The sequence below is a fragment of the Echiichthys vipera genome (assembly GCF_963691815.1).
Source record: "Echiichthys vipera genome assembly, chromosome: 15".
Lineage (NCBI taxonomy): Eukaryota > Metazoa > Chordata > Actinopteri > Perciformes > Trachinidae > Echiichthys > Echiichthys vipera.
In genome coordinates, this window is record NC_139840.1 from 22956989 (window position 1) to 22969665 (window position 12677).

General features: G+C 41.0%; 2 protein-coding genes across 2 annotated transcripts in view; one reads left to right on the plus strand and one right to left on the minus strand.

Annotated features, from left to right (window-relative positions):
* mul3 (mitochondrial E3 ubiquitin protein ligase 3) overlaps positions 1–2436 on the plus strand; it is a 5257-nt gene extending 2821 nt beyond the window's left edge. Inside the window, exons 4-5 of the mRNA XM_083927799.1 lie at positions 174–294; positions 384–2436. Coding sequence (XP_083783925.1) covers positions 174–294; positions 384–882 — 620 coding nt within the window. The 3' untranslated portion in view covers positions 883–2436. The remainder of the gene's footprint in view (positions 1–173; positions 295–383) is intronic.
* Positions 2437–2535: 99 nt separating this feature from the next.
* On the minus strand, positions 2536–11497 carry eif2b5 (eukaryotic translation initiation factor 2B, subunit 5 epsilon). Its single transcript, XM_083928969.1, has 15 exons — positions 11306–11497; positions 10943–11067; positions 9940–10125; positions 9669–9846; positions 9424–9582; positions 9018–9330; positions 8754–8899; positions 6673–6817; positions 6483–6584; positions 6291–6392; positions 5374–5464; positions 5169–5292; positions 4956–5081; positions 4739–4849; positions 2536–2816 (listed from the first exon to the last, which is right to left on the minus strand). Exons 1-15 carry the CDS (start codon positions 11462–11464, stop codon positions 2754–2756), a joined length of 2130 nt encoding a protein of 709 aa, XP_083785095.1. The 5' UTR covers positions 11465–11497; the 3' UTR covers positions 2536–2753.
* Between the last annotated feature and the right edge of the window lie 1180 nt (positions 11498–12677).

Here is a 12677-nt window from a genome sequence, read left to right on the forward strand (position 1 = left end):
CTGAAACTGTTGCACAATAATTTCCCTCGGGATAAATAAAGCTTCTTGAACTTTAACACACCAGTTTCAAGTGAAATCATAGAGGGGGACAAGTAAAACAAAAAACTAGCAGTTCTAGTGATAAAAGCAATTTGTGAGGGGATCAGTAACAGATATTTTGCTTGTGTTTCGAGGTCTGGTCCAGGCGGAGGGTGAGCCTCTGGCCAGCCAGTTTGTCCCACGGTGCTTCGGTGTGATTCAGAAAATAGCCGTGGAGGAGCACTGGAAATACTGGAACTCCCTCACCAAGACATGGTACGCTACAGCTACAAGATGAAACCAAAAGTGTCTCCTCCTCCTCCAACAACTAAACCTGTTAATAACATGTTTGTTTACTTTTCCAGGAATTCCCGGACAATGAACAGAAAAGAAACCAACAACTCGGTGCCTTTCAGTCTGGTCAGCCCTGGAGCCTACATCACTGACTTGTATGTGAAGATTCAAAACCCTCTGGAGGCCTCCGGGTGCTTCCTGGACAGGGTTTATTCCAGAGTGAGGCGTGCTGAGGAGGGCTTGGTGAAGGAGGTGATGCACGGCCTCAGCGGGGAGAGACCAGTGGCGATGGAGGAGAGCGAGGAGCTGCTGCGGGTGGGGAGCACTCTGACTGGTTTTGGTGAGGTGGTGCTGGAGGGGGGGCAGGTGATGAGGCTGCAGGCCCCGCAGGACGGCCGCAAGTTCATCCTGGTGCCCACCGACTACAGGAGCTTCATGGACAGGCACGAGAGATCGGCCAACATGTGGAAGACGCTGACTGCGGTCACCGGCATCACAGGGGCAGCTCTTCTGGCCGGAGTCGTTTACGGTTTGGTGGGAAAACAGAATGACGGATCGAAGAAGGCTTGAAGACGTGGATGCTGCAGGTTTAACAGCTTTACGTGTGTCTTAACAATGCCTCAGGTGTTTTATCTTAGCTTCTATTGCACCATCCTGATGCTGCGGTAACTTCAGCTGCATGCTAACGAGATGAGTTTCATTGCTGACATGTTGCAACAAAGCCTCAACTACGTTGGATGAAACGCATTTTAGAAAATCGAAAGCATGTGACTTTACAAAACACATTAACAATTTATAAATCTCAAGGGGCTTCACAGAAAGGTAAAATAATCATAATGCATTAACATAAAGATAAGGTTTAAATATTAGATTAAAAACAAAAGGTTAAAACCAAACATATAGGCCAGGATCCTAGGAGATTATTTATTATTATTAATATTAATTATTGGCACTGGTAAAATATGCAAGTGGATAATAGATTTGTTTTACTGACCAACCAAAAAAACAATGCTAATCTATTTTGTTTAGTAAACAACAAACGTGAAAACAAAACTTCTCTGAAAACACATTAACAAAACAGAAACGGTTCTTGTTTGTAAGAAGTTTTTGACCAATTTTGCAATTATGATTCACAAAATTAAAGGGAATGATTATTTTTTTTCATCATTCTCATTTTTAATTCAACAATATAATAAAATATCATGATGTGATTATTTGCACCAAACGATGTTTTTGCTTAAAGCTGCAGTATGTGAAAAGCAAACAAATGAACTCTCTGCTCTGTCCTGAGCCAATAGGAACGCTCCCTCTCTCAAATGACCTGTGATTGGCCAAAGTCTTCCGTCACAGCTATATTTACTAAAGCCTGAAAACAGCCGAGAAGCTGCAGAAGTCTAGTTTTCTCTCCGAACACTTATTAGATATAAATACGGATTTGCCCGTGTGATTGACTTCAGTTCATGGTTCCTATTGTGTTTATACTAAAATGCTATTGTTTAATATGTAGTTGAAGTTTTTGAATCCAATGTTCCCGCTGAGGGCCACCGTACTTAATGGACCACTCAAATTATTTTTAACAACTTGTCAAAATGTTAGCATCATGTAGAGGTTCTTTATGTGCCCAATCCTACAGATGATCGCGTGAGCAGTGAAGGCTCTCATGAATATAATAATTCAAAGGTCTTTAGGCCTGAAAGTGTGTGTAGGGGGATAAATGGAGCCTGGCCTCGGCGTGAAAGAAGTGATAAAACACCTGAGGAGCACAAATTTAATGCTGATTATTTGACTTCGACATGTGCTTTATCAAGGGACCACTTTAGTTTTTTAATGTGTTTTTATTTGAATACATAACCTAAGATACAATCAGTCAGTTTGAGAAGTTATGTCATTTATTTTCACCACTTTTACTTTCACTTTTGACTGCAAGCTTTTAACTCTGAACCCAAATCAGTGTCCAATTTCCCAGTCATGTGAAGAAAGGACGAAATGAGAATCCGATGTAAATGTGATTTAGACTGAATCTGTTTGGCAGATATAATCTTCTACCTCTTAGATCGTTCTGCTTTAACTGTAATGTTTCATGACCTGCAGTCACTGAGGTTGGAGACAAAAACACTGTTGCACACCATCTCTTTAAAAGGGATGTTTGTATTTAATAAACCTTTTTTTAAAACCTCAAAAGCAGCTGTTTGATATTGAGTGATGACAGAAAAGTGAGACATATTTACTTTTATTTGGATATTGACATTCACAGCACGCAGCCCTTACATGAGATGAGTGTGTGATCAAATGAATGTCAATTTGAACTGTACAGAGAAGCTCCTGGTGGGTGTTGGTGGTAGAAAGCTGCTGCAGAGGTTAAAACCAACTGCCCGAATCCCTTTATTCACACAACAGTTGAAGTTGAACAGAGTCGACTTTGTGCCTTCTTATCTTCCTCGTCACTCCCCTTCCTCCTCTGAAGACTCTTCAGCCTCCTCCAACCACTGGATGAACTTCTGAAGCTGATGAAGACAAATTTACGTCAGAACAGGGTTGTATGAAAAAATCCAGCATTATAAAACCCCGTCACAATTGTTGGTGGGCAGGTGAGATGTGATTAGGGTTCGCACTAGTTACAGGACAGAAGTATAGCACAGTCTGCACTCTAGATAACGTTCCCATGACCCAAGGTGAGCAGTGAAAATGCTCATAGGTGCGGTAAAAACAAGCGCATGCAAGTCATTTGAAAGATGTCTAAATTGCAAATTGGTCTGTGATGTCATCCATTCACGTGTGCAAATGTAAATAATGTTAAGCGTTGTGGATTTTGCTAAATATACAGAAAAGGTTAGCTGCCAGACAGGTCTGACTGAACATACTCCTCTCTTTGGAAAACAAGACTGTAGGAGCCTGAATGCAGTTGCCAGAGTTTGAACCCACACAACGCCCTGGCAGCATATCACTCCCATTCTCCAACAGCTCCACTGGTTGCCAGTCAAGTCACGTATCGCCTACAAGATCCTCCTGCTCACCTACAAATCTCTCCATGGACTCTCACAGATCTCCTCCACCCCTACACTCAGTCACGCTCCCTGCGGTCCTCAGTCTGAGGACCTGCTTGACACCCCCCGCACCAGGTTGCGGACTTTTGGGGACAGGGCTTTCTCTGTCAACGCTCCCACACTCTGGAACAGCCGACCACTCCATGTCCGCTCTGCCCCGTCCCTGCCTATGTTCAAAAAGCACCTCAAAACATTTCTTTTCACCATGTCCTTTGACCCCATAGTTTTAGACATATGGTTTGCTTATGATGGGGCAATATGTTCATGTTTTGGTTTTTATAATGTTTGTGGACAGATGTATTTGAGTTTTGTGAAGCCTGCACCTTTAATATGTCAGTCATGAGTGTTTTGTAGGTAATGTGAATTTTGTGGTTAGTCAGGACAAGCGGGTAAAGTTTTTTGACCTCTCTCTCTCTATCATTTAGCGTATATGACGCCATTTGTATTTAATTCTGTGACAATTTATTTTTCTGTATTTCTACCTGCATTTTTGAAGAAAGTATTTCAAGTTTGACAGCTGGTCTCCGTGGATTATTTCCATGTGGACCAGTGGAAGAGTGTTATGAGCGTCAGACTGAGGCTTCACCACCACCACTATAGTTCATATCGTATTCATACCAATCACTGTTCTATTACAACAGTGTTTTATGTTATTTCTATTCATTTGATTCTACTTAATGCTATCTTCCTCTACATTAGCTTAAGTCATTTTTGAATGCATTTTATACCTTATGTAAAGAATTTTACATAAGGAATGAAATGCTTTGGTGAAAGTTGCTCTATAAATAAACCCGCCCTGCCGTGAGCGATGCACGTCCTCTGAGCAATCACAGAGAGGCTGAATCATAATACAGCGTTAAAACACCTTTTCCGAGGTCAATTTCAAACACTTTTAAGGTCAATTTTCAAGCTTTTCCAGCACATTACAGCTGTGGTAAATTACATATTTCTATGAATACATTAAATTATCATTTCACTCTTGTTTTACTAAAATCACGCTAAAATAGAAGGTATTACAACTAAAATTGAGTTGAATTCATAATAACAGAAATTCAATTAAAATTCTATTCTATCACTATTTGTTGAGAAAGAAATGTAGATACAATTTCAAGCAAATGATCCAATATTCAAGCACTTTTCAAACCTTGAAAGCACATTAAAATTCAAGCATTTTCAATGATTTCAAGCACCCGTGTGAGCCCTGATGATAATTGTTCATATTGAACTCTAATTTTACTCCATCTAAATGCTCTCCATACTCTCATCTTGTACTTCATGTGTGCTGGCACCAGCTGGATCCTTTTACCACATCCCTTTATTGTATAATTGTGAAAAGATGTCATTAATAGTGTCCAGCGTGACCCAGCATCCCCTGTACCTACCCCCTGGTTCTTGCGGAGTTGTCTGCTCTTGTCGGTGGTGGCTCCCTGGGAGAACCAGCGCAGTATCATCTCCTCCTCCAGGATCTCCAGCTGGTACATGTTCATCAGGATCTGGATGTGAAAAATACAACACAGTGTCTTTAGCACCAGATGCAGTCCAGGCTCGATGTACGCAGAGTAAACTGCAGACTACGTGATAGTGTTGGTTGACCCTGACCTTCACCATAGCAGCCCAGTGACTCTCCTGCTCCAGGAAGTATTCCTCAAAGGCAGACAGACAGTCCAGATGGTCCTGTGCTCTCTTCACATAGTTCTTAAACACCGGCGCCCACTTCTTCAGTAACTGAAAGGACGACAAAGACACAAGTGAAATCTTAAATTGAAGATTTTTGATGCCGTCTACACTAAAAACAAAAAAAAACATATTTACCGGTAGGAGAAGAGCAACATATTGTGATGTGGTAAGCTGCGGACCCTGCTGCTGGAAAGGGTACTCCAGCGCCACTCTGGTTAAAATCTGCATCACCTCCTTCAGAGTGATGTTGTAGGCGTACCTGAAGAGAAAGAGCGTCAAAATGAACGTGCAAAAACAATCGGAGCAACGGAACTGTTGGCAATTTTACGTTCCTCCTTACTTGAGAGAGTTGATCTCGAGTACAAGGTTGTCAAAGCTGATGTTTTCCTCCAGACCTCTCTGCAGAGTCCCCAGCACCTCCAGCTGGAAGACTACACATGAACAGACCAGGGACGGGGGTCAAGAAAGAAAATCAGAAGTGATTCAATCATCTTCACAGTAGCCGTATGCAGCTCTCCTCTCACATTTTATAAGACTTAATTCAGATTTTCCTTAATGATGCAATATTATTATTTCACCCATCCGTCGTCAGGGTATAGGGATGAGGGCCTTTGACTTCATTGGATGTTGATTGTTTATTTATTTACTTCTTTATTTATTCTATCTGTTTTTTACATTTATTTATTTTTAGAAATTTCTGAATTATAGTTTTGATACTGAAACATAACAATAGTGAGATAATATATACATATATATATATATTAATGAATGCTTACATTACATTATTTATTGAGAAAAGATATTCTAGTAAATATTTGATATGAACATATAAGCAAGACATTTTACTTCTAGAAAATAATATATCTGGATGTGTAAATATATAATTCATTCATAAATATAATATATATAGTAAATATATATATGTGAAAATGCCACAATGAATATTATGACTAAGGAAGTTGATCTAAAATGAGTTATGCAGAAGAGGTGGGATCGGAGAAGTGTAAACTTCTTCCCACTCCTTTTCGAGCATGTTATTCTATTCAGCAAATGTTCGTCATTCATGTGTCTAATCACGCTTTCTATTCTGTGTAACATCATTATTTTCTAGGACAATTTTTGTTTTATTTTTCTCTTTTTTTAAATGTTCGAAATAAACACAATTCTATCAATTCAATCAAATCAGAATGTTGTTTTTTATGAACCCAACCACCCGACTGAAGGATTAACCGCAGTCCCGGCGGGTGAATTTCACACCTTTGACATCGTCCATCTCGGGGGAGGGGATCACTGGGTCATCGGGATCCTCGGGCTCACTGTCCTCACTTTCACTCTCGGGGTCAGGATTCAACACCAAACCTGTTGCACAGGAAACAAAATTCAGCCGCTGGGACGTGGACAACAACTGGGAGATGGCAGCAACTTAAGCCAGCCACGCTGCTCTCATACCCCAGAGACACTGCAGCAGCTCCTCATCCTCTGTGTCCTCCAGACTGCTCGCCTTCCAGATGTGGCCCTTTCCCTCTGCTCCCACCTCTGCAGGGTTAAACACTGGAGGACAGAAGGAAACACAGCTCATTACCACAAACGGAAGGATTTTATTCATTTGTGTGTGCGTCAGTGCACAGTCATTACACACCTTTCAGTTTGGTTTTGTCTTTGCTGTGACCAACCTCCGCATCGTCACTCAGGAATTCATCATCATCCTCTTCTTCCTCTTCCTCTGGATGGTGCATGGACACCACAGTGCCCTCGGGTAGAGAGACGTTTGGTCCAATCACCACCTTAAAAAACAGTACCAGCAAAGTAAAGAGATATGACACAGACGCAGACTGAAATGGGTAAAGTATCTCTTTAAAGTGTAATTCCTGCGCAAAATCATCCCATGGTCTTTTTCTGCATTTAAATACAAATAATCCATCGAGTCAATTATTTTTTTCGTGCAACAACTTTTAATGGAGAAATCCGGGAGAGTCGCTAACAGCTGACGTGGCTAACACTGACTAGCTCAGAGCAGCACGGTGAAGGCATTAAAATTTTCTTTTCTTTAAAAGTCTTTTTTAACCACTAATATTGCTCAAAATAACACCAAACCTCTGCAGCAGCATAAGAAGAGACCCTACACATAAAACAAAGCACCAACAACGTAGATAGTGAACCCAGAGTTTATTAAAAGAGTGTTTTGAAAGACTTACCAACTTGCCCCGGTACTCAAAGTTTACAGACATGCTGAAATAGCATTTTAGAACTTAGTTTCAGTAGTATTGTGCTCAACCCTAGAAGATTATAGAGTACTACATTGTTCTTTTGAAACAAGGTGCAGCTTTTAACCATGAAGGGACTCGAACCCTCAATTTTCTGATCCGAAGTCAGGCGCCTTGTCCATTAGGCCCGATACCAGCTCCTCTCTTAGTAAAGTCCATTCAAGTCGATTAACAAAGTCAATCCCAAAGGAAGGAGCCCATTGGTGCTTTTGTTTTATGTGTAAAGACTCTTCTCATGCTACTGCAGAGGTTTGGTATTATTTTGAGCAGCATTAGTGGTTAAAAAAAGCCGTTTTAAAGCCTTCACAGTATGGCACAACTGTCGCTAACAGTTGTGTCATACTGTTAGCGACTCTACCGGATTTCTCTGTAAGTAGTTGTTACACATAAAAAACTGTCTCAATGATTTTTTGATGTATGTAAGTGCCGAAAAAGAGTTACACCTTAAGTGATGAGACAGCTTCATGCCCCAACTTTCATTTGGGCCCTGCCTCAAACGCTGTATCCAGTTCTCTTTATACTTCACTGCAAAAACCTATAGTGGTCAGGCTCTGATGTTAATTAAAAAAATACTACAATGAGCTGCCGTTTCAGTTTAAATCAAAGTGCTGAACACAGGTCAGCTGTTGAAAGATAGAGGGTGAAATCAGTTCAAATGTCAGTTCCAGTAAAAGGGTTGGAGAGATCTCAAGTGTGTGTGCGTACAAAGTTTCTCAGTGTGTCTCTAAGGGCGCACTCACACTGTCCTTTCGCACTGCGCCCCGGGCTTTAGGGTACTTGTCCCCCCCTCCCTCTCCCCCCGCTGGCCAGCCCTTTTGTACTCACACTACCTGGGCCTCGCGCAAATGCTCCTTGCCTGTCCATACGTCATCACGCCGTAACACATCACACGCATTGATTGACGTCATCGCAATGTGTCGCTTTGTTTACAAATCTTTCCATAGACCTCAGAGTTTTTGTGCGTCTTGTCGACTGTTTTTGAATATTTTCATCGACCAAATCTGCAGTAAACACTCCACCTCCGCATCACACCAACGTGAACCTTTCACCGCCATTGTTGTTGTTGTTGTTGTTAAATGTCCGCGCATGGTTCGTCTTTTTTTTTTTTTCTATGTCAAAAAGGCGCACATAAAATAAAGTCAGAACCGCCGTAGGCATCGTGATCGTGCTCGTACACGTGCGCATGCTCGTGCTCGTACATGTTCAAATGCGCTCTACAAAAGCCCACCTCTCTCAAACGGGCTGTGGATGGCCAGCTGGCCGCAGCTAGGTGCGGAGCGGTTGCACTCACACTGGTCAAACGCAATAGGCTTTACCCGCAAAACCTGTTTTGGCCCGGTGCGGAAGGACAGTGTGAGTGCGCACAGCAGCTCTGCAAACGCTCTAATTTGAGCTTTTATCAGCTTTTAGCGAATCACAATAAAGAATGAATGATGATTGTACATGCACTGCTTACATTATACGCCAGGACACACTGTTTATTCAGCTTCACGCCTTCTTTGACCTCAGCCTTGTCGCAGACCACAGACTGGCTGATCACCACGTCGCTGGCAATGTGAACATTGCTCCAGATGTAGGCGTGGTCCAGCGTTACATTGTCACCTGTTGTGACAGAAAACAAGGGGAACTGTCAACACCACTTTCATTACATATGTGAGATTCCTACTTTCAAACACACAAAGTTTAGTTAGTTGAGGAAACTGCTCGTCAGGAGGCTCACCTATGGTGCAATTGTTACCGATGACGCTGTTATAAATGTAACAGTTAGCGCCAATGCTAGTGTCGCAGCCGATGAGAACGTTCTCCTCCATCTGGCTGCCGTGGCCGAGGCTGACTCCGGACCCCCGGTAGACATTGTGGCGAGAATACGTGCAGCTCCGTCCCTTCTGATCAATGAAGTTGGCCTCGGGGGTGAGCGGGTAGACCCATCGCCGCACGAGGTCCGACGACACCGAATCGTACATGAGAAGGTTGGACACTCGCACACCGTAGCCATCCTTGGTGACATGCATGTGTATCTGGTTGCCCAGAATCTAAACGAAGATCAAATAAATGATGCACTGAAGGGCATCTGTAGCATAACATGATACACATTTCAATAGAAAATAACTATGACTGCCCTTTACCTCTTCATTGACCAACATCCCTCTGACAAAGTCATTCCTAGTCTGGTAGTCAAAATTGTCAGTGAAGAGCTCAGCAACCTGTGGGGAGCAGATGCTGATGTGACAGTCCAGGAGGTCGTGTCTGATTTCAAACTCATCACTTCCACTGTGGAAAATGTTCTGTGACACAAACAGGAGCGACTGTCAGTAATCGATCTGAAGCCAAAATCCCTTAAAAGATGTGATAAAAAATGTGAATCTCCTACCATGGGGAACTGTAGCCTCTTCAGCCCGTGTGTCTTCTGATAGTGTAAAATCCGCTGGCTCTTGCTGTCCATAGCAACAATGACATCGTCTTCTTCGCAGCGGGACCTGTGACCTGGCGACGACTCCTTGAAGATCATCGTCATCACCGAGATGTTCTTCTCTACCTTCCGACGGTGCCTGTGCACAGCCAAAATGACCAACAAACAGTAGTAGAGCCACACAGTCATAGGGATTACTATGACCATAATAAAAAGACGTAGTTTCTCTTACCTGTGTTCCTGCAGCGCCTGACTGAGGTCAATATTCGATACCACATCACCGTAGACCAACACAAAGTCTGAGCGCACAAGGGACTTTGCATCAACATCCCTGAGCACATCCCCAAGGGAGCGGTACATCTCTGAGGTGATGATGTGGACCGTGTTTGGGGAGGTGGGTCGACACCACTTTGACTTCCTGTAAGACACGGCGAAAGGTCAAAGTCATTCATTGACACCGTTATCTGAGACACAATCAGAATCAGAGTAAAGTATGTAATCAGATGACATATTAGTTTAGTTTATTAGTTTATAGTTTCGTGGACAGTCCCCTTTATTAAACTGTACAGTTATAAAGGAGCAGCTCTAATTTCCAGCTGTGCCCCGGGCCAGTTGGCAACCTCAAATACAATAGATAAAAAGTTCAAATTAGTGACAGACTGATACATCAGCCAGCCAATATTTGCGTTTCTTGGGTGTATCGATGCGGGCTGCTGCGTTCGCCGATAGGTTTTTCTTGCATTATTTACAGTAAGGCATCCACAGGCTGGAGACACCTTTTAAGTTCAAAAAATGTTCCTTTTATTAAACAACATTTGTTATCATCAGTGTAACTTTTATGATGTAAATTGAGGGAGAAAAAGTAGAATCAACTCCAAACATCGTCTCAATAGAATCAGCGATCCGTATCGGTCATCGGCTTAGGCTGATGAGAAAGAAAATCTGTATCAGCATTGGCCCTAAAAAATCAATATCGGTCGATGCCTAGTTAAAATAACATGAATTTCATTACATTTGTGATTACAGACACAGAAACATGTCATCCACAAGTGGAACAAGATCAGAGGATGAGAAAGACATAGCCATATAAAAAACAATTTGACTTAGTATGTGATGCAGTTAATGCAGAGAAATACAGAAATATACACAAAGAATACACTAAATATAAAGTTATACACAAGAAGCAAGGACAATAAAAAAGAAAATCACACACATGCTACATTATTGAAACTTACAGCAAGTGGTCCTTGATTTTACTGGCCATCCAGCAGCAGAAGATAAACGTCTCCTGCACCCCGGTGGAGGTGAGGAACTCCAGGGTGTAGTCGATCATCGCAACGTTACCCAGCGGCAGCAGAGCCTGTCCCCGGAGACACAGTGACAGATGTCATGAGTGAAGTCACTGTACAGCACTGTGATGGAAATAAATAAGTCCCCCAAACACTTTTAAACAAACACAACACGGCTGTTGAAATAAGGGTCCCCAAAAGCCTCGTGATTATCTGTTAGACAGGTGTAATGATCGGTGTCAGAGCAGCCCTGTCACTGTTTACAGCGTGGACATCAGTTAGCCACCGTTAGCTTAGCTCGCTGCCTACCCTCGGTTGGTCTTTGGTCACCGGGAAAAACCTCCGGTTGAAGCTGTCAGCGACTAACACAGCCTGCAGCGGCTGCTCCTCTTCCTCCTGCTCATCTGCACCCTTTCTCCCCGAAAGGCCAGTGCCGGAGCGACTCTGTTTTCCTCCTTTACCGGCCATGTTTGAGGTTTGACTCCTCTAGCACTAACAGCTCTGTCGTCAGACACAGCTACGGTGGTGCGGTGGGACACGTGTAGAGAAATAAGTGTTCGCATTAAGGGATTCATAGAGTGAAGGACTAAACACGACTTACAGTAAGTCTCAATGACTAAATAAATGCAAGAATAAATGTGTAATAAACAAATGAATAAATGCATGCATTAATTTATAAATAAATGAATAAATAAATAAATATATGCATTAATGTTTATTAAAAAACAAATAAATAAATCAATAAATGCATGAATACATTTATAAATAAATGAATTAATGAATTAATAAATAAATAATGTATAAATAAATAAATGCATGAATAAATATATAAATAAACGAATAAATAGATAAATGCATGAATAAATGTATAAACAAATGAATAAATAAATGCATTAATAATGTTTATTAAAAACAAATAAATAAATAAATAAATTTATAAATAAATGAATTAATGAATAAATTAAATGCATTAATAAACTTATAAATAAATAGATAAATGCACATATAAATGTATACATAAATGAATAAAAAGCTTTTTGTTCACCTACTACTTGTATATATTGTTCCTGTTCTTATATTTTATACTTCCCTGTGTTTATATTGTTCATATTTTCTATATTTATCTAGAATTTCTTATTGATGCTTCTTCTACGTTTGCCATCCACTTTGCTGCTGTAATATGGACATTTCCCCTTTGTGGGACTAATACAAGAACATCTTATCTTACATTAATTATTTCTGTATTTCCGTGACCATGTGTAAATGATGGGTCCCATTTATCCATGCATTTATTCATTTATTTCAGCATTTATTTATTCACTGATGTATTCCTGTATTTAGACATAATCTATGCATTTATTAGGTCATGTGTAGCATTTTACTGTGCATTTATTTACATGTATGTTTTTTTTTTAAATATATATTAAATAAAGACTCATAGCTAGGATTTGAGGTCAATTCCAGTCTGCACACCTAAATGGTCTATTTAAGCAAAAAATATTTAGAAGTAGTCTTCTGTTATAAGAATACTGGTGATCTCTCTTCAGAAGTATAAAGAACCCAGTTTGTTTGACTTAAATCCATATGAGAGAGGATATGAATAATATTCAACTGAAAACATGTTAGTGCTTTATTATTACTTTATTATCCTCACGATAAGCTTTAGCATCCCTTGTTGGTT

Coding starts and splice junctions, on each gene's coding strand:
- eif2b5 (XM_083928969.1), bottom strand. CDS start 11,464: ATGGCCGGTAAAGGAGGAAAACAGAGTCGCTCCGGCACTGGCCTTTCG. Junction 9,331..9,423: donor GGATGTTGGTCAATGAAGAG/GTAAAGGGCAGT, acceptor ATCTTCGTTTAG/ATTCTGGGCAACCAGATACA. Junction 6,585..6,672: donor AGACAAAACCAAACTGAAAG/GTGTGTAATGAC, acceptor TCTGTCCTCCAG/TGTTTAACCCTGCAGAGGTG.